We start from the raw sequence: 24,367 nt of genomic DNA on the forward strand, positions 1-24,367 counted from the left end.
AATTTCAAAAATTCACCTTTGTCATAACCTTAACCATAGTATTTATTGATATTCATTTATTATCCAAACATATTGGATAGGTTAACATTATAATAATTTAATCCAAACAGATTTCTACTTATATGAAATCTATTATATATAAATATAATACTCGTTGGGTGGGATAGGTATATAATTTGTGCGGGGCCTGTGGATGGGCTATTTGCTTTGATGTGAATGGCCGCTAACTGCGAAGGGATTACGTATTGCAGGATGCCTGATTTTTTATCACCCTTCTAGTTCTGGCAAGCCGTATCCTATGAAGAATTTCATTATTCTTCATTTTTAACATTTTGATTGCAGAGTACCTTGAACGTAGCCGTTCATCTGAATATTTACAGAGTGCATTTATTTAATTTTCGAAATAATTGAATACCAACAAATTCCTGTGAAAAACAAGGAATTTACATATGAATTTAGGCGTCGGGACGAACTTGAAAGCATTTGTTTGTCATTCTTTGATATTCGGGAAATAGCAGAACACGGTGGCATGTTCATATTATCGCACTTAGCAGATTCATTTATCTATTTGGGTTATTTGTTGCACATTAATAGAATTATTATATTTTATTTGTCTCCTCTGGTTTTTCCTTCCGCATTTGTCTATGCGAATCTTCCTCTATGCATTTTTCTAAATAGGGTTCTTACTTTTTGCGACCATGTCTTTTTCTGTTGCGATCATTTTACGATACTTCTAGCTTCACTCAAATTATTAGGTGTTGTTAGCCTGATAATGGATTTTAATCTCGAAAAATACCATTTTAATAGTTGATAATGTATAAAATTGAGAAATCTAATCATTAAGGCTTCAATCATAATTAGATTGGTTAATTGTTTTTGTTTGGCATAAAATGACTGCGGAATAAGGCATATAATAGTATAGGTAGGTTTGGTTTGTTGAGTGGATTAAGCGGTTGAGAGATTTTCTCAACAATACTTTCTTAGTTTGAAAATTTTTAGATTTTATTAGCACTATATATGTGGGAGGTATTTTGATTTTGTAGTGTAATATATGAATTGTTTTTGTATATAATCTGGGCACTGTGAACCTTTCTCAAATTCCTAAATTGGTATGAGAGCCTGTTTTGGCTTAATTTCCTTATGGGAAGGCCAAGAAGATGTGAGAGGCACGAGAGCTGATCCTCTGTACATAAATTAGCATAGCATAGGTGTGTGTTTTCTGTTGTGATAGAAAATATTTTTGTGTGTTGTTGTCTTTGTAAGTGTAAGCTTGCAATGTGGAGTTGTGAATTGCACCACATTAGGGGAGTTTTGAGGTATAAAATGGGTCTCCTAAAGAAATTATAAAATAATAGTGGAAATAATAAAATAAGATTAGATTACATCATCAAATTTTGGAAGGAAAATAAAAAGTTGTTTTTTCAATTCGTATTTTCAACTTATCTCCTTATGGGTTTATTCAAATTTCGAGCGACAACACTCATTGGATGCAAAATTTCATTCATCATCAAAGGAGTACCCATGTTGCATACTTTCGATGGACCTTGCTACATGAGAAATGAGAAATTGAAAGACATGATTGCAATCACATTTTTTCATGTATTTCACATTTTTCATGTCGCAGGTTCCATCGAAAGTATGCAACATGGGTATTCCTTAGTTGAAGAATTAAATTTTTCATCCAACGAATACTCACACTTGAAATTTGAGTAAAATCTTAGGGAGATAAATTGAAAATACGAGTTGAAAAAGTAGTTTTATTGTTTTATTATTTTTTAATCTTTTTACTTTTTTACTCCAAAAATGGTGAATCTGTTGGTATTATGATTCAGGTTTGGCGCTATGGCACAGGTGTTGTACTTGATGGCAACTCACTCAAGAGGCAGATCTCTGTTCAGGCTCTCAAAATCATAGAAAATGAGATATCCGCAGGTGAGCCTAAGAAAAGTTGCGGACCCGCAGGTACCCCAACCAAGAAGTGCGGACATACCCGTAAGTACTCTGTTCAAAAGGTGCGGACCTCAATTTCACTCACTTCAATGCAGAGAAGTGCGCGCACGTGGGAATTCTTATGAATAGTCCGTGGTATTTAGTCCGACGTATATGATCCTATGATTTTGGTCCGTGGTATAGCATCTAAATTATTGAACCCCGGTTTTCGGTCCCTTGTATCGGTTCTCTATGGTTTTGACCCTTGGTTTGAGTATGGGCTTGCCTATAAAAAGGAAAGGAGATCATTTGGCTAGACACTTTTGAATATTGAATATCTTAAGATCTGAAATTTTGGATGATTGGTTTAATAACGCTAGATCTAAATCAAGGTGAATACTTTAAATTGTAAGCGGATCTATCGTGATCTCATTGGCGTATGATCAGATCTGTGGATCTGACAGTCTGTGGCACGTTGGAGGACTAATAAATTGGCTCTATTTGGAGGTCCGCAGGCGATCCACAGCTCAGGTGCGGAGGTACGCAGTGCAGCAGAAGGCGCAGGTGCGCAGGTACGCAGTGCAGCAGAAGGCGCAGGTGCGGAGGTATGCAGCACAGCAGAAGGCGCAGGTGCGGGGGTACACAGAGAATCAGAAGGACCAGGTGCGGAGGTGCGCTGTCGAGCAGACAGTGCAGGTGCGGATCTGGGCAGAGGTACGCAGTTCAGCAGAAAGGCTAGGTGCGGAGGTACGCAGAGAATCAGAAGGATCAGGTGCGGAGGTGCGCTGTCGAGCAGACAGTACAGGTGCGGATCTGGGCAGAGGTACGCAGTTCAGCAGAAAGGCTAGGTGCGGAGGTACGCAGAGCAGAAGAAGGATCAGGTGCAGATCTGCGCAGTCTAGACACAGAAGAACTGCGGATATTCGCAGGCTTCTATTGGTGAAGTTGCGGACCCCTTTTTGAAATAATTATTGGCTGCCTTTTATCTATTGCTGCAGAGTTCTGGGTTTAGATTACTGGTATTGCTTTTCTGTTTACAGCATTTTGAGAAGTTGGGTGATTCATTGGTTGATTGTATAAGAAGATTGGTTGATTCGCATGTACTTGATAATTATTTGATGATTTTGGATCCAGTCTGAAAATTAATGAAACGTGGTCCTTGGAAGAAAAGTAGTAGAAGAGCTAAGGGGGTTGTAGCTCCCTTCCAGGAGAAACTGGAAAACGAGAGAGGGTTGTAGCTCTCTGCAGGTTGCAGCCTGTGTACTGGTAAAAGACTGCACCAGAACAAAATCATTGTAAAATAAGTTTCTAATTGAAAGAAGATAGAGACATATTGCAGAAGGTGGTTTTCACCCACATTGGGTTTCCACCTTATATCTGGTGTTCTTTGGTGTGACCATCTGTTTTTCTTGTTCTTGTTCTTTATTATATGGTACTGACATACAAGTTAATGATCAATATCTGAAGAATAAATTAAAGTATAAATCTGGAAGGTATATTGAAAAGAATTTGATAATATTGATTCACCCCCCTCTCAGTATTATTTCCAACAATTGGTATCAGAGCCGGTCCTTCTGAAGAAGCTTGATCGCTTGAAGGAAGATCCATCATCATGAGCAACTACGAGAGAGAAGCATCTATCAGGCCACCAATTTTTGACGGGACAAACTTCGTATATTGGAAGGTAAGAGTTACTGTCTATCTTCAATCTCTTGGTACAGAAGTCTGGGATATCATAGATACAGGGTACACTTTTCCATCAGCAACTCCTACAGATCCGGCTGAGAAGAAGAAATATGAAACAAATGCAAAGGCTGTCAATACTCTATTAGGATGTCTATCTCAATCAGAATTCGTGAAGGTTATGCAGTATAAATCCGCAAAAGAAATATGGGACAAGATTGTTCTGAGCTATGAAGGAGATGATCAGGTAAAACGAGCAAAACTTCAAACCCTCGGAATTCAGTATGAAAATCTCAGAATGCACAACGATGAAAGTGTCGCTAACTATTTCCTTCGTGTAGATGAGATTGTTAATTGTATGAAAAATCTGGGTGAAGAAATAAAAGAGGCTGTTGTGGTTGAAAAGGTTCTAAGATCTTTGTCCCCTAGGTTTGAATCTAAAGTTTCTGCAATAGAAGAAAAGGAGAATCTACGAAACCTTACCATGTCACAGCTGCACGAAATTCTGACTGCTTATGAAATGAGGAAAGGAGGACCATCAGATAGGAGAGAAGCTGCCTTCAAGGCTTCAGGCAAAGGAGATTACTATGAGTCAGGACACGTGTCAGAAGAAGAAGAAGAATCAAATTTTGTCAAAAACCTTCAACAGGGTGCTGGACAATTCCGAGGTAAGTTACCTTTTAAATGCTTTGCTTGTGGAAGAGTCAGTCACTATGCTGCCAAATGTCCTCATAAGGATAAGATTGACAAGGGGAAGGAACCTGTTAGATGGAACAAGAAACAAAATGCAAATAAGAAAAGCTATTACACTCATGAAGATAGTGATGGACTTTCAAATAGTGATGAAGATGAACGAGGTAATAATTATAAACTTTTAATGGCTTTTGAAGATGATGATTACATGGATGTTGTGGATGAAGGTCTTTATGAAGAGATTTCTAATCTCAAAATTTGTTTAGAAGAGAAAAATGTGATTATTGATTCTTTGCAATGTCAACTAGCTGAAAGGGAAAACATCACGAAAAATTGGAATGTGAAATTGTTAGTCTTAGAAAAGAGATTGAGAAAACAAAAGCTCTTAATCTTAAATTTGTTAAAGGATCTGAAACTCTGGACGAGATTATCAATGTGCAGCGTTCTCCACTAATCAAGACAGATCTGGGATATAATGGAGAAGCATCTCAAGCATCCACCTCCAAAAGTTATCTTGATGCAGCAAGGAGGAGCGAGCAAAGGCCTAATAGAAATCATCAGGTAAATTAGGGACAATTTACCTCAAGAACGAACAAAGACTATCAAGAAAATCGGGGCCAATCCACCTTAAGGACAAACAGAAGCTACAACCAGCCACAGGTAAAATCTTCCCAATTTGCCTCAAGAATGGATGTCAGTAGAAACTACAATCAGTTGGTTGATAGATTTGATAATCGCAGGAGTTTTTTCAATGGCCAATGTTTCTCTTGCCATAACTTTGGTCACAAAGCAGCTCAATGTGTTGCCTATAAAACAATCATGACTAGAGAAGCTCAAAAACAAAGAAGTATGACTGGAATCACGAAAAGGACCTATAACAACTTTTCCGCCCTTGAAAGTGAAATTGAATGTTCTATTTGTAATAACTTCGGTCATGAAGAGTCTGAATGCAGGAGCAGGTTTCGGAAGACAACTCAGAAGGAACAAACCTCAAATGCCAGAACATGGAGAATGAAGGAACCGCAACCAGAAAGATGTGGGATAGCTTTATATGCAGAAGGACAAGAAAATCAATGGTACATCGACAGTGGATGTTCGAAGCATATGACAGGTGATAAAGAAAAACTTCAATCATATAGTGCTTTAGAAAAAGGAAAGAAAGTTTCTTTTGGAAATGATACCCCTGCAGTCATAAAAGGAAAAGGCACTGTTCAGTTGAAAGAAAAAGTCAAGGCTGGAAATGTTTTGTATGTTGATGGCTTGAAGCATAATCTACTGAGTGTCAGTCAGATGTGCGATCAAGGAACTAAGGTAATATTTCGATCAAATGGATGTAGTGTTCGTGATCTTGATACAGGAAAAACAATGATCAAAGGCATAAGAACTCCAAATAATTTATACATATTTGAAGAAGGACAACAACAATGTTATTTGAGCAAGAATGATGAACACTGGTTATGGCACCGGAGGTTGGGGCATCTAAGCTTTTCACAGATAAGGAAAGCATGCAAATACCATGCAGTTCGTGGTCTTCCAGACATCAGAATACCAGACAATACAATATGCAAATCATGTCAGTTTGGTAAGCAAACCAGAACTAACTTCCCTGAGAAGGAAGGATCAGCTAGCAAGCCTCTTAAACTAGTCCATACAAATGTATGTGGTCCATCTAGGAAAAGGTCACCTCGAGGAGAAGAATACTTTATATTATTCATTGACGACTTCTCTAGGATGGTTTGGATAGGACTTATGAAGCACAAAGACGAAGCCTTCGAAAAATTCAAATCTTTCAAAGCCTTGGTTGAAAACGAATCAGATCACAAAATTAAGTGCCTCAGGTCTGATAGAGGTGGGGAGTTTACCTCAAATGAATTTTTCGATTTTTGTGAAGAACATGGAATAAGAAGGGAATTCTCTACAGCTAGGACTCCTCAGCAAAATGGAGTAGTGGAAAGGATGAACAGAACGGTTCAACAAATGGCTCGTGCTATGCTTGATGAATCTAGAACTCCCGCAACCTTCTGGGGTGAAGCTGCATTTGCTGCGGTCGTTATTCTCAACAAAACAAATGTCTAGGTGAACAGCACTCAAACTCCTCATGAGCTCTGGTATGGTGAGACTCCTTCGGTAAAACATTTCAAAATCTTTGGAAGCAAATGTTATATTAAGAATAATGATGAACATCTTGGCAAGTTTGAACCTAGAGCAGATGAAGGGATTCTCCTTGGTTATTCTCCTCACAGCAAAGCATATAAGTGTTACAACAAAAGACTTGGAAGAATAGTTGACAGCATTGATGTAGTGGTTGATGAAGAAGGGAACATTCCTAGGCAAGTAAATTATGAAAATATCGAAGAGGATGAAGATCATCCTTTAAATCAGACTGATGATGAAGAAGAACCTCAAGAGGCACCAGAGGAACAGATAAGAATAGAAGAGAAGACTCCATCCAGGTATGTTCAAAAGAATCATCCAGAATCTCAAATCTTGGGGCAAAAGTAGGCAGGCGTACAAACAAGAAGAACAATTGCAGAAGCTTCAAGCTATTTGGCATTACTCTCCTCCACTGAACCAAAAAATGTAAGAGAGGCATGCAAAGATGAATGCTGGGTCAAGGCAATGGATGAAGAACTTGAGCAGATCGAAAAGAACAACACTTGGGAGTTGGTTCCTAGACCAAAAGATAAGAATGTCATAGGGACAAAATGGATTTTCAAAAACAAGTTGAATGAAAATGGGGAAGTAATTAGAAACAAGGCCAGACTTGTTTGTAAAGGGTACGCCCAACAAGAAGGAATAGACTTTGAAGAAACTTTTGCTCCTGTTGCAAGACTTGAGGCCATCAGAATGTTCCTTGCTCTCTCTAGCTTTCAGAAGTTCAAAGTATTTCAAATGGATGTGAAATCAGCCTTTCTGAATGGAGACTTAGAAGAAGAAGTGTACATTGAGCAACCAGATGGTTTCATTCTTGGGAATGATCCAAATCTTGTATGCAGACTAAAAAAGGCTCTCTATGGTCTTAAGCAGGCTCCAAGGGCTTGGTACTACCGCTTGGACAAATATCTTCATCAACAAGGTTTTTCAAAAGGGTCAGCAGATAGCAATCTTTATATAAAAATTGAAAATGACAAATTGCTAATACTTGTTGTGTATGTAGATGATATTATCTTTGGCAACAATGAAGAAGCTATGAGCCAAAGCTTTGCCTCGGTGATGCAGAAAGAATTCGAAATGTCTTTGCTTGGAGAACTGACATATTTTCTTGGAATGCAAATCCAACAAAATTAAGGCGGTATCTTTTTGTCTCGAACCAAGTATCTCAAGCAGATCTTGAAGAAATATGGCATGGAAGATGCAAAACCAGTATGTACCCCTATGGTTACAGGATGCAGCCTCAGTGCAAATGATGAATCAACAGCAGTGCATCAACCAACCTATAGATCCATGATTGGAAGTCTTCTTTATTTGATAGGTACCCGACCAGACATCATGCATGCAGTGGGAATAGTTGGAAGATTTCAGGCAAATCCAAAGGAAACTCATCTTCAGGCAGTTAAGAGAATCTTCAAGTACCTTCAAGGAACTCAAACTATGGCTTATGGTATCCTAGAGATACAGATCTAACACTTCATGCTTATACAAATGCAGATTGGGCTGGAAGCGTGGATGACAGAAAAAGCATTAGTGGAGGAGCATTCTTCATGGGTTCCAGATTAGTATCTTGGTTCAGCAAGAAACAGAGTTCAATTGCTTTATCTACAGCTAAAGCGGAGTATGTGGCTGCTGCATCTTGTTGCACACAACTTCTTTGGATGATGCAAACTTTGCAAGACTTTCAAATCACTTGTACTCCACCTATCTCAATCCTATGTGATAATACAAGTGCTATCAGCATTTCAAAGAACTCAGTCATGCATTCAAAGACCAAGCATATACCTATCAAATATCATTTTCTTCGGGAACAAGTGCTTGAACAAAAGGTCAAGTTGGAGTATGTTCCTTCAAAGGAACAAGTTGCTGATATACTCACCAAACCACTGCCCAGGGAGACCTTTGAATACCTCAGGCAAAAGCTGGGGGTAGTTGATGCATCATCTTGTTGTTGAATCTCATCTGTTTCAGAGATTGTTGGTTGTATGCGAGTTTCATATGGGGTATACGCGTACATTTGCTGGTTTATGGATTGGTCGAAGATCGAATGGCACAGGTTCAGGGGGAGCATATATTCTTCTAATAATGCATTGTTGGCATTATGGTAGAAGATCTTGGAGGAGAAAGTACAGAAGGAGAACATGGATGCTGATTTGAATATTGCTGCTAATATGTCTCTATCTCTTTTGTCAAGGTCATTTATGGTGTATGGTGGATTATGGTTCTTTTTCAGATCTGGTCTATAGTCAGGGGGAGCGTGATCAGCAGAGCAGAGACTTCAGCATGCTCTCAGGGGGAGCGTAACCCTTTGCCCTTGATGTCAAAGGGGGAGAATGACCTTGAGGATCTTAGGGTTGCCATCAAGTCCAAAGGGGGAGATTGTTGGCGTTATGATTCAGGTTTGGCGGTATGGCACAGGTGTTGTACTTGATGGCAACTCACTCAAGAGGCAGATCTCTATTCAGGCTCTCAAAATCATAGAAAATGAGATATCCGCAGGTGAGCCTAAGAAAAGCTGCGGACATGCAGGTACCCCAACCAAGAAGTGCGGACATACCCGCAGGTACTCTATTCAAAAGGTGCGGACCTCAATTTCACTCACTTCAATGCAGAGAAGCGCGCGCACGTGGGAATTCTTATGAATGGTCCGTGGTATTTAGTCCGACGTATATGATCCTATGGTTTTGGTCCGTGGTATAGCATCTAAATTATTGAACCCCGGTTTTTGGTCCCTTGTATCAGTTCTCTATGGTTTTGACCCTTGGTTTGAGTATGGGCTTGCCTATAAAAAGGAAAGGAGATCATTTGGCTAGAAACTTTTGAATATTGAATATCTTAAGATCTGAAATTTTGGATGATCGGTTTGATAATGCTAGATCTAAATCAAGGTGAATACTGTAAATTGTAAGGCGGATCCATCGTGATCTCATTGGCGTATGATCAGATGACAGTCTGTGGCACCTTGGAGGACTGATAAATTGGCTCTATTTGGAGATCTGCAGGCGATCCACAGCTCAGGTGCGGAGGTACGCAGTGCAGCAGAAGGCGCAGGTGCGGAGGTATGCAGCGCAGCAGAAGGCGTAGGTGCGGAGGTACGCAGCACAGCAGAAGGCGCAGGTGCGGGGGTACGCAGAGAATCAGAGGGATCATGTGCGGAGGTGCGCTGTCGAGCAAACAGTGCAGGTGCGAATCTGGGCAGAGGTACGCAGTTCAGCAGAAAGGCTAGGTGCGGAGGTATGCAGAGAATCAGAAGGATCAGGTGCGGAGGTGCGCTGTCGAGCAGACAATACAGGTGCGGATCTGGGCAGAGGTACGCAGTTCAGCAGAAAGGCTAGGTGCGGAGGTACGCAGAGCAGAAGAAGGATCAGGTGCGGATCTGCGCAGTCTAGACACAAAAGAACTGCGGATATTCGCAGGGTTCTATTGGTGAAGTTGCGGACCCCTTTTTGAAATAATTATTGGCTGCCTTATCTATAGTTGCAGAGTTCTAGGTTTAGATTACTGGTATTGCTTTTCTGTTTACAACATTCTGAGAAGTTGGGTGATTCATTGGTTGATTGTATAAGGAGATTGATTGATTCGCATGTACTTGATAATTATTTGATGATTTTGGATCCAGTCTGAAAATTAATGAAACATGGTCATTGGAAAATCTTATTGGTTCTTAAAAAAATTATTTTGGTTGTACATTTCTTTTAGGAGGCCCATTTTAGACCTCAAAATACCCCTAATCTGGTGCTCATTTTTTTGAAAGCCATTGTGAGCCGCAGACCTATGGTGGATCTGTTTGAAACATTTGGTCTGCGCCATGGGACACTCAGTGTTGTAAAGTTTCATCAATTACATGTTCAGTATTGTGGAGAACTTGCGCCATGTGAGTTGTCAACAATTTTCATATTGCAAGATCTAAGATCCGTTGCATTGACAAAGTGTTGTTTTATTTCCATGGCTACATTGGAATAAGATGTAAGATCCCAAACAACAAAATAATCAACAGATCTGGCACATTTAGGTGTTCTAATAAAAGCACTTTCAACCAAACACTAGACACAAAGGGATTTGAAAAAAAATGCAACCCTTATTTCAATTAATACTTAGGAAACGAGACATGCCCAAATACAAGCAAAATAATGAAGCCCCTACCTCGGCATACACGACTGCTCAATACACAAGAAAACAAAGACACTGAAGCACAAATGTGAATCTGGATGGATCCACCAGACAAATTACACCCAGTTTTTGTCCCTGGGATCAAACTAGAATTGGCCTCGCCAAGTTCTCAACAAATACAAAATAGACAGACAACTCGGGATGCTCCCACTGTCTAGCTCCTATCCCCTTTTATAGGCTTGATGGACTCTATAGAAACCTTATTTTATTGTTTTTCCTTGAAAAGCAAAGGCAAATACCATGGGCAAAAGCCACGGTAAATACCATGGGCAGATTCTGTCCACTTTGACCATATCAAGAAAATGAAATATTACAAATCCTCCCACCCAAAGATTTCTTGCCCTCAAGCAATCCACTTCTATCCATAGCAAAAGCATCTGTATACTGATACCAGGATCCCATACAAACCAGCTTGTTTTCCCATGCTTCCACACTAAATGATCTTGAATGGATCCTTCGATACCTGGATCCAAAACAATTCTCAGGCCAATCCTGCCCTCAATAGATTCACTTGGATCCCAATGCCACGTAAGTCCAAGGACCTGTGGGTTATTCTACCATCTCAGCCCTCTATCACTGTTCGTTCTTAGGAGCCCAAGTTGCAATATGCCCTTGGCTAAGAGTATCCTTCTAGGAATCATCCCATCAATAGAGTTCTAACTCATAATCTGGAACGAACAAAGTTCGTTCTTCAAGTTAAATACTCCAAAAGGCTTAGAATATGTAGATATCCATTTAGGATACAATAATATATATTAAAATGTATGAATGAGAATGATGATACAAATAAGAGTGAGAGTCTGCTTATATACCCTAGGTAGGTGTCCCATTATGAATAATCATGTCCTTAGGGAATATATTTTCATTAACTAATTAATCATTATTTATTATGTGTTATTAATATTTATATTTACATTATTTATATCTATATTTTATTCATAACACCGCCTTCCTCTTCAAAAAGCTTTGTCCTCAAAGCTTGCTAATAAGACGCTTTGATCTCTTTTTCTGTTTCGAATGTCTTCTCGCCTCAGAACTTTCATTTTCATTGATATAAGACGATATGATATTTTCAGTGATAAATAAAATTGTCGCACTAAGAAAGGATTTGACCATCCTAAATCAATCTTCTGTAGAATCTTTTGGTTACTAGAAACTTGTGATGAATTGTCATCACTAGATTGATTATGATGACATCGACATTCTTGGGAACATAATTTTGTTGTTTATGTTCTAAGTGATACAGATTCGAAAATTGATTGAGATGTGTGTGGCAATATTCTGATTTACTTCATGAGACAATGTTGTTGAGTTGGTTACAGAGCCTTCACTTGGGATGTTCATCGTCTAAACTGCAACATCTAAATGTGTCTTTTATTTAACTGGCTTGTGTTCTTCTTGAGTTGTGATATTCACTGGATCGATATTTGTTCCTTTCTCTTCAACTTGTACTTCAACATAACGTCAAGGACAAAACAAAAGGAGGTCTACATATTCCAAGTCTTTTGGAGTGTTTAACTTAAGAACGAACTTTGTTCGTTCCATAATCTCTCGCCAATCCATCTCGTGGTAAGGATCTAATGCATGAATGCCTGCACATGGAATAATTCTACTACGTTGATGTTGCTTGATGCTCAATTCATGTTGCTCCACGCAGTCACCCAACATGATCCATTTGGAGAATTCTGCCCTGTTCTCCCCAATGTATAAAGACAAGTTGGTAGTGCTGCAAGCCTTATTTATGTACTCTTGTAGAGGGTTGCTATAGAACTCACAATTTTACTCCTCTTGTTGCCTTGTGAGGGACTTGAGTCGTTCCTCAACACTAAGCAGCCTGGTCATTGATTCGGCACATACCCTATGAGCTCCTCAATTTTCCTATTCTCCTGTAAGACAGTGTCTCAGACTGCTCAAACTCTCTGCTTCAACATCATAAGATCTGTCATGAAATGCATGATCTTTTCCCGAAAGTCCTCTACTGGCAATTTTGGTTCCATGCTGAATTCCTCTGTATCTGTCTACACCAAATGCTCAACTATCATAACTCTAGCTTGAACCTTTGACCAACTCTCTAGAAATGGCTTATCCTGTATACTACATTTTTCATGTTTCCCCTTATGATCATGCTCATCATGTTGGTTTACCATTACTGGCTCCTCACTTAAGTCTCCTTGAATGTCTTCTTCCTGGCCTTCTCCACCTATGGGGACAATTTGTTGTCCATCCTCTCTGGTTGTCAAACATGGATGCACTGGTAGACTCTTATTTACACTTGATTGCTCATACCATTCATGGATGTCCTCCTGGAGCTCTATGGACTCAATTCTACAAGAGTCTACCACATCGTTAGGAAGAATTACCTCCTTCCTTTCCCCATGTACTTTGTCAAGCTGACTGATTATCATCAGCTTGTCCTGCAAGTCTCTCTGAATAACATTGTGTTGTTGCTCACCATCTATACTTGACTGCTCGAATCCTTTAGATGAATCCTCATGATCTAGAGGAACCTCCTTTTGTTCTATCCTTGTTGCCTCCTTCTTTTCACCTGGACATGAATGGTTAAGTGCCCAAGATCCCTTGCAGATAAAACATAGTCCTCTCCTTCTTAGTTCATTCTTGCTACAAGTTTTATTTTCTTTGTTCTTGCTTCCTCCATCAATCCTCTTCAGCTCCTTCCTAGTCAGCACTCTTCTGAGCAATTTTATGTTTTGCATGACCAACTTTTCAACTAGATCATCAGCGGTTGGTGAAACAATTAGTTCCTTTCTCCAAATGGTCAACAATTTGGATCTTAGTATTTTACAAATGTCAGCATGTCCTCCTAAGAACAAGTACACAATCTTTTGCATGCTTGTTTTGACCTAGTTGGGATGAGCTGATGTAATGTCAGTAAAAAAGTTTCAGAGCATTTGAAATATTAAGTCACCGCATTCCAAATTTAACATAAAGGTGCCATGACTTCTAAAATTTTGCGCCGCTTTTGAAAGGTAGGAAGCATAATGTTGTCCAACCCTTGAAGGGTTTCTACTATCAGCTGCAATGTCTCTCTCATGATATCATTATTGTAAGGCAATAGTGACGATGTTAAAGCCATGGTCCTGCTGAGACAAGAAGCAATTGTGAGCTTGGCCTCTTCATAAGGATGTTCCCAAAATTTGTGTTGTATCAACGCAAGCATGAATGGCGTGAGAGCTCAATTGAGTTTCTTCCATTCTGGTTGCCCCACCTTGGATAGACATGTGTCTAATTTCTCTAAGTTACGAAGGTCTATCACTGACTTGGTTCATTGCAACTATGATCCAAGTGCGAAGAGCTTAGCCTCTCTTCCCTGTCCTTCCTTAGACTCTTTTCAAGAAAGTTCTGTTGCAACCCATAATCCTTGAGAAAACAATTCAGCCAACAAACAAAAATTTGTCCAAGTGAGGTTACATAGTGAGAGTTTTGACCCTTAAACTTCTTGCAACTTGTCCCAAAGCTTCAACAAACTCATCCTCAAGATTGCCATTTCAAGGAAATCTTCAAATCATGAGTAGAAATGTCAGCTGGCTCCTTGATGCTCAAAGTTCGACCCTTTATATCTGAAAATCACATATATTGCTTGGTCTTCTAATAACAAAGTCCCTAGAGACTCTTAATAATTCTGCCCTCCCCTTTTAGACAGAGATCAAGACTTCTTTGGGGTACTAATAATTCTGAGAATTGGTGAATGATTTATCTCTTGGAGAGACAAACACGACCTTCCTTGGTCATAAACCCTGTTTTTAATGCAAATCAGAAAATTGCGATTTATACCTGTCTTGCTTCAGATATGGAACGTATAGGCCAGGGAAGGACTAATACACTAATCCGGGTAGTTTGGCCTCCATAAGCCAATCTCAGTCCCTCTAGAAATTGAGACAAATCAACTTTTATTTATATGAGCTCTCGGCCTCTCTAATTTGGGATTGGAATACAAATTTCTCGGCCTTCACTGTGATATTTCTATATTTAATTCGGCCCTCTTATAAATTCTGAATACGGGATTTCCTTCCACTTTGATCCTCAAGTAGATAGAAAATCAATTAATATTGATAAAAGATGAAGCTCGTCACTTAATAAATTCAATCTATGGCACTGTCAAGGAGAAATGCAAACACTGCTTCTTGGCATTTCTATTCTCTGAACTTGAGATGAACTGAATGCAGCTCAATCTTGATATATGCTTAGAAAATAACCATCAAACCCCTGGTATTTGATCCACTAAATGGAGATGAAGTCGTCCTTAGCACTAGAAGTTCTGAACACAATCAATATTTAATTTCGGAACAAGTACCTCTCCCACAAATCGAGCTCTCAACAATGGTAGAAAACAATTTGGCCTTATAGTATTGATACAAGCTTAACTCGGTTGCTCGTGAATTGGATCGTTGCTTCAGGTGAATGCTGCCCTAGATCTGCAAGGGGAAAAAAAGCTCTCAACTTCAAATAATTTTCATGGCCTTTGCAAATTAAATTTCCTCTCGAATTAATAATTCGACCATCCAAATGATATTTTGACCCTCTTATATAAATGATTTTACTTCTCCGTCCGTTTAACAAAATAATTTGCCCATTGGATAAAATATTAATTAGTTGGCCTAAAAATTCAAACCTTTTCCCCTTTAAAATTAATGTTTTCACAACCCCTTTTTATTTAAAAAAAAAAAAAGCATGCCTCGGTCTTAGACTTCTGCATAATGGATGTAGGGTAGCGTTACTCAGCCTCGTGGTCAAGCTACTGCGCACAGAGTATGGCCTGTTGGCCTATAAACAAATCTTGCGTACGAATGGCCTTCTCGAATGGACCCTCGGCTTTACGGCTTTTGATATGAATGCAGTGGTGAATACCTGCCGCAAGGACGTGACCTACAACAATTAAAATAAGTCTCGGCCTACTGAAGTGCTGAAAAGATGCGGCCCATGTGACTAGATCTTCCACTGAAAGTATGTCTCAATCTGATAGGGTTTTATGGACCAAATTCAACTTCCAGGAGACGACCTTTCTTTTGGTACTTTGACAAAGAATTTGAGATCACCAGCAAATAACAATAAATCTCCTGCAATCTCCTGCAGATAAAATTATTCAGCCAACTAGGGTAGTCGCAGAAAACACCGAAATTGGACGAGTTACTAGCTAGGGTGATTATGGAGAATCATCAAAGACTAGTTTTTCTTGATCTTCAATTTGCGATAAAAACATCTTTAAGCTAGCAAGATGCACAACTCTAATACCACTGTAAGATCCAACCAACAAAATTAACCACTAAATCTGACAAATTTAGGTGTTCTAATAAAAGCACTTTCAACCAAACATTGAACAAAAAGGGATCTGAAAAAATTGCAACCCTTATTTCAATTAATACATGAGAAACGAGACATGCCCAACTACAAGCAAAATAATGGAGCCCTTGGCTCGGGATACACAACGACTAAATACACAAAAAAACAAAGACACTGAAGCACAAACGTGAACCGGGATGGATCCACCCGACAGAGTACACCCACGGGGTTTTCATCCTTCAGATCAAACTAGAACTGGCCTCACTAAGTTCTCAACAAATACAAAATAGATAAACAACTCAGGATGCTCCCACTGTCTAGCTCCTATCCCCTTGTATAGGCTTGATAGACTCTCTATAAACCTTATTGTATTGTTTTCCCTTGAAAAGCAAAGGCAAATACAATGGACCGATACCATGGGCAAATGCCGCGGTAAATACCATGGGCAGCTTCTGTCCACTTTGACCATATCAAGAAAAAGGAATATTACATAAGATTTGAGAAAAAGAGCCAAGGCTGACCAGCATGACAAATTGGTGAAGGATTTGGTGTTGCTCTTGCATGAGACCACCCTCTTCACCTCTGGGTTCAGTTTGGTGGAGCCAAACACATTTGCTGCCAGAACCCATAGAATGTTGAAGCTCGGGCTTAGCATCGAGGACGACGCCACCACGAGCAGTAGCACAAGACCAGAGAGAGAGTTCATTAAATATGAAATTGATATGGGAGAGATATGCTTTCATCGTGCGAGAAAGCCTAAAGTATGCCTTAGTTTGGTGTACGAGCACGACAAAGACCTCGTATGGTTTGACTCGACTGAATTATGGTAAAAATCACCCCATACAATGTGTTCCATACAAACTTCACCATGTGTTGGCTGTAAGTATGTTTTGATATGCCACAATTATGTTTATGAAATGATCCTTACACATCCAGTTTGCTGCAATGGTGGCGGTAAAATGCAATAATGGTGGTAAAATATTTATTTCGGTGTCACTGCTGTTAGTTTTGACTTTGTTCCTTAACGTGCAATGAGTGAGGTCTCTTTCACAATGCAAAAATTATCAGCCCTGCATTACATATTAGGCTTGAAGGCTTGATAGGTGATGGCCAACATATTGAGTTATAACAATATGGGCAAGATGCAAGATGGTGATTATTTATTTTCAATGTCTTTGCAATCCTGCATTTAGTAAAGCATATTGAGATTCACGATCTCAATTTGAAGTTATTTTGTTAGAATTTGTGACTAATAAATAATAGGGAAGTATGGAGATCCAAGACTACCATTAATGGAATTTGGTCCAAGGGCATATTGAGATTCACGACCTCAATTTGAAGTTATTTTGTAGAATTCGTGACTCTAATAAATAACAGGGAAGTATGGAGATCCAAGACTACCATTAATGGAATTTGGTCCAAGATAACATGTGACGGTGATGATGAGTTTAATAAAGAGCTCTTCATACTCTTCCAAAGCAGTGATTAGTAATGTTTTGTTTTGTTTTCTAAAAAGCGCAAAACTAATTGATGAACAAAGTAATATAATTAAATTAGTGGTTCTCGATGTTCTTTGTTGCCGAGAGAACATATCGCTATTTTGATTATGTGAGTCGTTATATGCTGGTGGGTTTTGTTGTCCTTCGGGCTTTAAGAGCATCAGTTACAGGTTATTTTTATGAGTTCCTTGTGTGTTAGAAAGGTCAATTGTATAATTGATGCTGGATACACTCAGTGTCCAGACAACTCACCTATATAACTATCAAAATTGTAGTTCGCTGCATTTTTTATAGATGTGAGTTAGTCCATAGGGTGGTTCAGTGTCGAGATTGTCCTTTGGGAAGTCATGAAGTGTCAATTCTACAAAGTTCATCAACGATGGTCAGAGGCAATGATATTTTAAATGGAGGTCAAGTGATAGGTCGAAGTTAGGTGGTAAAGAAAAAGCGGTGTCTACGAAATTCCAAAGCAAATGTGAGTGTTGATGAAGACTGGTCAGACAAATATGACTTATATGTGAATTGTATTAATCTTTGTAATATTAAATTTGTAATGTAAGCATTCAGGGAGGGACTTGGAATTAACGCTTACAATAGTATATAGACAGGTTTGGTTTGTTAAGAGATTTTCTCAGCAATACTCTCCTAGTTTAGGATCTGTTGGATCTCATTAACATTATATATGTGTGATGTATTTTGGTTTTGAAATATAATATACAAATCGTTTTTGTGTGTAATCTATGTACTATGACTCTTCCTCAAATTCCTAATTAATGAAACATGCCGTCTTCAAATCTTTTAAGAAACCTTTTATGAACATTTTCCAATGGTTTAAAAAATTACTAAATTTTTTAAACCATGTCAAACAATCATAAGTATCACCTTTTAATACAATGATTGCTATTGATATCTTTTCTAATTCATCATAAAGTGGGTTCATAGTGAAAATCCTCTCAATTTTATTAACCTACATTACTGCCTTTGGGGTATCCCATTTTTTTATTTATCTTCATTTTTTTTAACTAGTGTAGGAGTTTGATCTTGGTCGTGGTTTTTTTTACTAAGATTTGTATTAATAATGCATCTACCCTTTTAATTAGTACCTATATGGCTAAGCTACTCACGAACCATTGATGTTAAATGATGACCACTGTAAAGTTGAATCCAACTTTGTATAAAATGCAAACATATGCTGGAAGGTAACACTCAAATATGCATAGATGGATCTGGTGTTAACAGATCCTACACTATCATACGTGCTAAAAAAATCCCAAAATATCCTAAATCACACTACAAAGACCAAGATGATCATCGTATTTCAGACTTGATAAACTTACTTCATTTAAAGTATGATGAATGACAAAATATCCTATTTCAAATTTGAGGTATGTGAAATTTCAAAATTTAGAAAATTTGTTAATTATATATATTCTTCTAAAACGATATCTCCATATCCTGAAAGCTTGAAAATGGAATGCCCATGCTGGTATCTCTATTCTCTTTTGAATCCATTTGTAATGCAATTAAAGAGTAATATATATTCATGCGAAAAGATGCAGCTTATATTAAAAAAATACGATTAAAAAATAACATGAAAATGAATATATGCCTACCTAAAGGACAAGAGAAAAGGCTTGAGGTCAGATTGTGCCTTTACAGAAAAACCAGTTTTACAACATTCAGCTAGATATGCTGTCATGTTTTCCCAAAAAGCATTTAAACCAAAAATTATGAACTGTGGGATGAAAATTGAACTTACTGCCAAGCCTTCACAAGTCCTATTATTGTCAAAGCATATGGTTTCATTCAGATTTTCAGCCACACCCTTGTTATCATCATGGAGCAATCGCCTGAGCATTTACAAGTGAGTAACAGTTAGTAAAATACATGATTGAAGAAACATAAATAATAACAAGTCCGATGAAAAATCAATGTCAACCTATGTAACATGATCTCTAGTTCTCCATCAAAAATGCTTGAACCGCCGATGGAACGATCAACAAGTAAAGAAAGATCTGTCTTATTGTCTTTCAAGTAGATGCCTAGATTTAACTGCACATTCACATCACACAAATTTTGAGGTAAAAAGTGAGTTTCAAAACAAACCAAAAAAATGTGTTACCAACATCAAATTTAAAATAACCAATAGGATTAGATAGGATGACATCAACCATAAGAAAAAATATTTTTGGAGGGAAAGAGAAACATAAAATTTTTAATTGTATTTAAAACTTTCTCCCTGTAAGGTTTCTCAAAATTCAAATGCCTATACAACTTATTTCCTTACAAGGATTCTCAAAATTCAAAATCTAGGCATTTGTTGGATGTGGAATTAAATTCCACATCCAATGAATTCCCACTTTGCATATTTTTAATAGAACCATTGTGAGATAAATTGGAATAGAAAATATGTGGTGGATCTATCAAAAGCATGTAGAATATAATTCTGCATCCAATGAGTACTTACACTGAAAATACACTAAAAAATTAGTTTGTTCTTTTTTGCTTTGAAAATTCATTACTCTTATTTTATTATTTTAACTATTTTCTTTAGAAAATCCATTTTAAACCTCAAAATTTATCCCATAACAATTAGCTTGATTACATACATTAAACTTAAAAGGAAAGGTTAAAAATGGTTCTAACAAGATACTCAATTCACACCGGTAAATTTGTTTTATTCAGGAACAAAGCCTCGCTAACATCTGATAAGAAATCCATTAGTACAGAATTCTTATGAACTGTCACATACTCTCCTCGCTTTTTCATATTAGAAAGTGATATTTCATAGATAGTATACCAACTTCTTTTTTAGCGTGTCACAAAATCCTGGAATCTTGCTTAACATGACACGATTTACTACAGTAGTGAGCACCATTAGGCAGTTCTGTCTTGATTGCATATTATTTTTTAGGTGCGAAAATTAATATTACAAATAAATCTTGTCTTTTATAAATTCAAAAGTATAAATAAATTCAGATATTTTTATTAATGTCCAACGAATGTCCACAATAAGTAGGTCAATTGGACTCAAAAGTATAACAATGTAAATACATAGTGAAAGTGCAAAAGCAAATACTTGAGTAGTGAGCGCTATTCAAGTATATTTTATCTGGGTAGTACTATCTTGATTGCATATTATTCATTATGTTGGAAAATTAAATCATGCATTTCATGAACTCAAAAGTTTAAATAACTTTGGATAATTTTATTAATATCTAACAAATGACTACAATAAGTAGGTCAATGGGATTTTGTTAATTTTAGATAACAATGTTATGTTCTATGCTTTAGAGCAATTTACTTCAATTTTTCTTATTAGCCCAATATCAATTTCCAGATAAGCAATCACATTAACATTGATAATAAATGCAGATATAACATAAACAATACGCAAAAGACAAGCCAAGACAAGAGGACACAACATTTGGCAGATGCCAGGGAAAAACCCCCATATGGGGAAAACCCTTTGATGAAATCTTCTTATTGAATCAAAAGTTCAACAGAGAGAGAGAGTACATTATGCAAAATTTACTTGCCCAATCACTATAAAACAGTCCAGTCAAACTACAGTCAACAGGATGCCCTAACCAGAAAGTCAACATTGGTCAAACCACAGAAAGTCTCCTCCAAATTAGCTTGGTCAATCCTAGTCCACTCAGCCTCCAAAGACAATCCGATTTAGCCCAACAGTCCTGAAAATTCGGTCAAAATCGGTCAATGCACAATCAATTCTGCGGTCAATGCAGGTCAAACAACAACAAATTCCCCAATTTATGTGCCAAGAGATGCAGTCTAAGGAAATCGGATTTCCTGCCTAAAAAATGCAGTCAAAGGAGTGAGTTTGACCCTCAGTCAACACTGCTACAGATGGCCCAAAAACAATCCTAAAATTCTAGCGTGAAATTTTGGGTCAACCCAAGTCAACACATGAAGAAGAAGAGTTGCTCCTTTGTTGTACGAACCAATGAGGAGAGGAGAGAGAAAGATGTGTATCCAAATGAGGAAAATGCTTCTTCTATTTATACACAATGTTGAGGGTGAAGAGGCACGTCTGTTGGGCTTCATCAGCCTACATTAGACTTCAGGCTGACCTTGGCAATTTGTCCATAGAAGAAATAAATTCATAATTCCATTTTTGCTTGTCAGAATGAGATGATCTTTAGATCAATCCTGCACCTCTTGGAAAGAGGAATCCAATAAAAATATCATCTCCATCATATGAGTTGTCCAAGGTGAAGTTTGGCCCTAGTTGCCAATTTTAACACTCCCTCTCAACTAGGGAGAAATCCTCCTGCTAAATCATCTGACAATCTGTCCCATCTTTGTTATCCATGCTATGCTCTGTTGAACCATGAAGAAATAATGAAGAAGAAATGATCGAGAATGTATCATACCACTGTCCACTGACTCGAAGTCAGTCTCCATTGATCCCAGATCAATATCAAACATCCTAGCATAGGGAGTACGATAGTACACGATGCATCCGTCGATAGTACTATGGTCCCTATCCTCATTTTCGAACTCATTGGTCAGACATGAGGTACTTCCCATGAGTCTCAGACTGCATGGGTAGGATATATTGGCAGGAGAAGGTGAACCACTCATCCTGCTCATATGCCATAGGAGAAGGTGAACCACTCATCCTACTCATATGCCATAGGAGAAGGTGAACCACTCATCTTATGCATATATCAACCATCATGAGGTATCACAGGGGAAGGTGAACCACTCACCCTGTACACAGCGCACCACTAGGGGAAGGTGAACCACTCACCCTGTACACAATGCATCACTAGGGGAAGGTGAACCACTCACCCTGTACACAACGCACAACTAGGAAAGGGTGAACCACTCATCCTATGGTCACTCATAGCTCCAAGAAATACCCAGAGTCCCCCGGAGCTCCCAGAGCTCGATATCCAACTCAAACGGGACTCTCATAAGAGGGTCTCTCCATGACTCCAAGTCGTTCACAGAAGGTTAAGAATTTGACCTTCCTGAGGGACTTCGTAAGAATATATGCGACCTGTTCATTAGTCCCAATGTGATGGAGCATAATTGTTCCCCGTTGTACCATATCTCGAATAAAGTGGTACCTGATATCAATATGCTTGGAGTGGTCATGAACCACAAGATTCTCAGAAATACAAATCCCACTTTGGTTGTCGCAGTAGATCACGGTGGTATCCTGCACATGCCCAAACAACTCACTAAAGAGCTTCCTCAACCAAACAACTTCACAGGAGGCCATACTTGCAATAATATATTCGGCCTTAACAGTGCTCAAAGCAATTGATTTCTGCTTCTTGCTCATCCAGGATATCAAAGCAGCACCTAGTGAGAAACAACATCCCGATGTGCTCTTACAATCCACCACACTGCCAGCCCAGTCAGGATCAAAATAACCATAGAGCCTCAAATTCCCGACAGTATATCTCAATCCATAGATGATTGTGCCCCGGAGATATCTCAAGAGATTCTTGGCAACAATCCAATGTATGTGATGAGACTCGACCATAAATTGACTCAATGTATTCACTGCAAAGCATATGTTTGGACAGGAGTTCACCAAGAACATCAGGGCCCCCACGAGTTGACGATACTTAGAAGGATTTCCCAAATCGGTCCTAGCAACACTTCCACATAACTTCATGAAGTTAAGTTCCATCGAAGCAGTCACGGATTTACAATCCACGATCCCAAATCTTTCAAGTAGCTTCACAATGTATTTTCTTTGGGAAAGGAAAATCTCACCTGACTTTTTCCAAACCTCCAAGCCTAGGAAGTAGTGCATCAATCCTAGGTCCTTCATATCAAATTCGGAAGTCAACTCCCTCTTGCATTGATAAATAAGAGGGTCTGCACCTGTCAGAAAGAGATCGTCCACATAAAGTACCAAGATGAGAGGTCTATCATTTTCAACCTTAAAGTAAAGGTTCGGATCCACTTCACTTCTTGTAAAACCCATCTTCATCAGATAGTTGTCAATCTTCTCATACCAAGCCTTGGGAGCTTGCTTCAACCCATAGAGGGCTTTCTTTAACCTGCATACATGTGCCTTTCGATCTAGAACTTCGAACCATGCAAGAAGGCGGTCTTGACATCCATTTGATGTAAATTCCATCCTTGAGAGGCAGCAAGGGCAATGATCGAACAAATGGTAGTATATCGGGCAACTGGTGCAAATATCTCATCATAGTCCACACCTTCCTTTTGAGAGAAGCCTCGAGCAACAAACCTGGCCTTGAACTTTTTAGCACTTCCATCAGCTCCATGCTTGATCTTGTAGAGCCATTTTGAGGTGACAATAGATTTGTCCTTGGGTCTAGGGACCACATCCCAGACATCATTTTTCGTAATCAGCTCATAATCTTCGTTCATAGCATCCTTCCAAACTTGGTGCTTCACAGCTTCTTTGAATGTGCAAGGCTCAGTTTGACCCATGGTGCTCATGGCAACTAAGTACACTTGGTACCTATTCGGCTTCTTACTTTCACGAAATGTCCCCCTTGGTGCAATATGTCTATCAGCATCTTCGAGAGTGTCCCTAAGCCATGAGGGTCTCCTTTTTGAGGAGAGGGATCATGGGGAGGTGGATCAATGGGATCCATCGGTCCTTCAACATCGGGCAACGACTCATCCTGCGGTTCTCCCTGCTTTCCTGTATCTTCTTCTTTGTCCTTCCTTGGAATAGGAAGGTTCCTAATCTTCCCAAGGGCAGCATCTTCATCGAAGGTGACATCATGACTTATTTCCACTTCTTTTTGACTAGGCACATAGATTCTATATGCCTTTGAAGTTTCACTGTAGCTCACAAATGTTCCTTTCTTCCCAGATGCATCCAATTTGTTTCTCTTTTCTTTCGGCACTTGAAAATACATGGGGCTACCAAAAATTCTAAAGTGAGAAACATCAGGTTTCTTATTGGTGAAAACTTTTTC

At 38.7% G+C, this 24,367-nt stretch overlaps 1 protein-coding gene across 1 annotated transcript in view; it reads right to left on the minus strand.

Moving 5' to 3' along the window:
* LOC149225769 (alpha-mannosidase-like) overlaps positions 1-24,367 on the minus strand; it is a 438,322-nt gene that overhangs the window by 55,273 nt on the left and 358,682 nt on the right. The window contains exons 23-24 of the mRNA XM_089380011.1: positions 19,363-19,475; positions 19,183-19,273 (exon numbers count right to left, since the gene is read on the minus strand). Coding sequence (XP_089236137.1) covers positions 19,183-19,273; positions 19,363-19,475 — 204 coding nt within the window. The remainder of the gene's footprint in view (positions 1-19,182; positions 19,274-19,362; positions 19,476-24,367) is intronic.

The sequence above is a fragment of the Pinus tabuliformis genome, chromosome J, assembly GCF_031772625.1.
Source record: "Pinus tabuliformis cultivar Carrire ecotype Pingquan chromosome J, CPIR1, whole genome shotgun sequence".
Lineage (NCBI taxonomy): Eukaryota > Viridiplantae > Streptophyta > Pinopsida > Pinales > Pinaceae > Pinus > Pinus tabuliformis.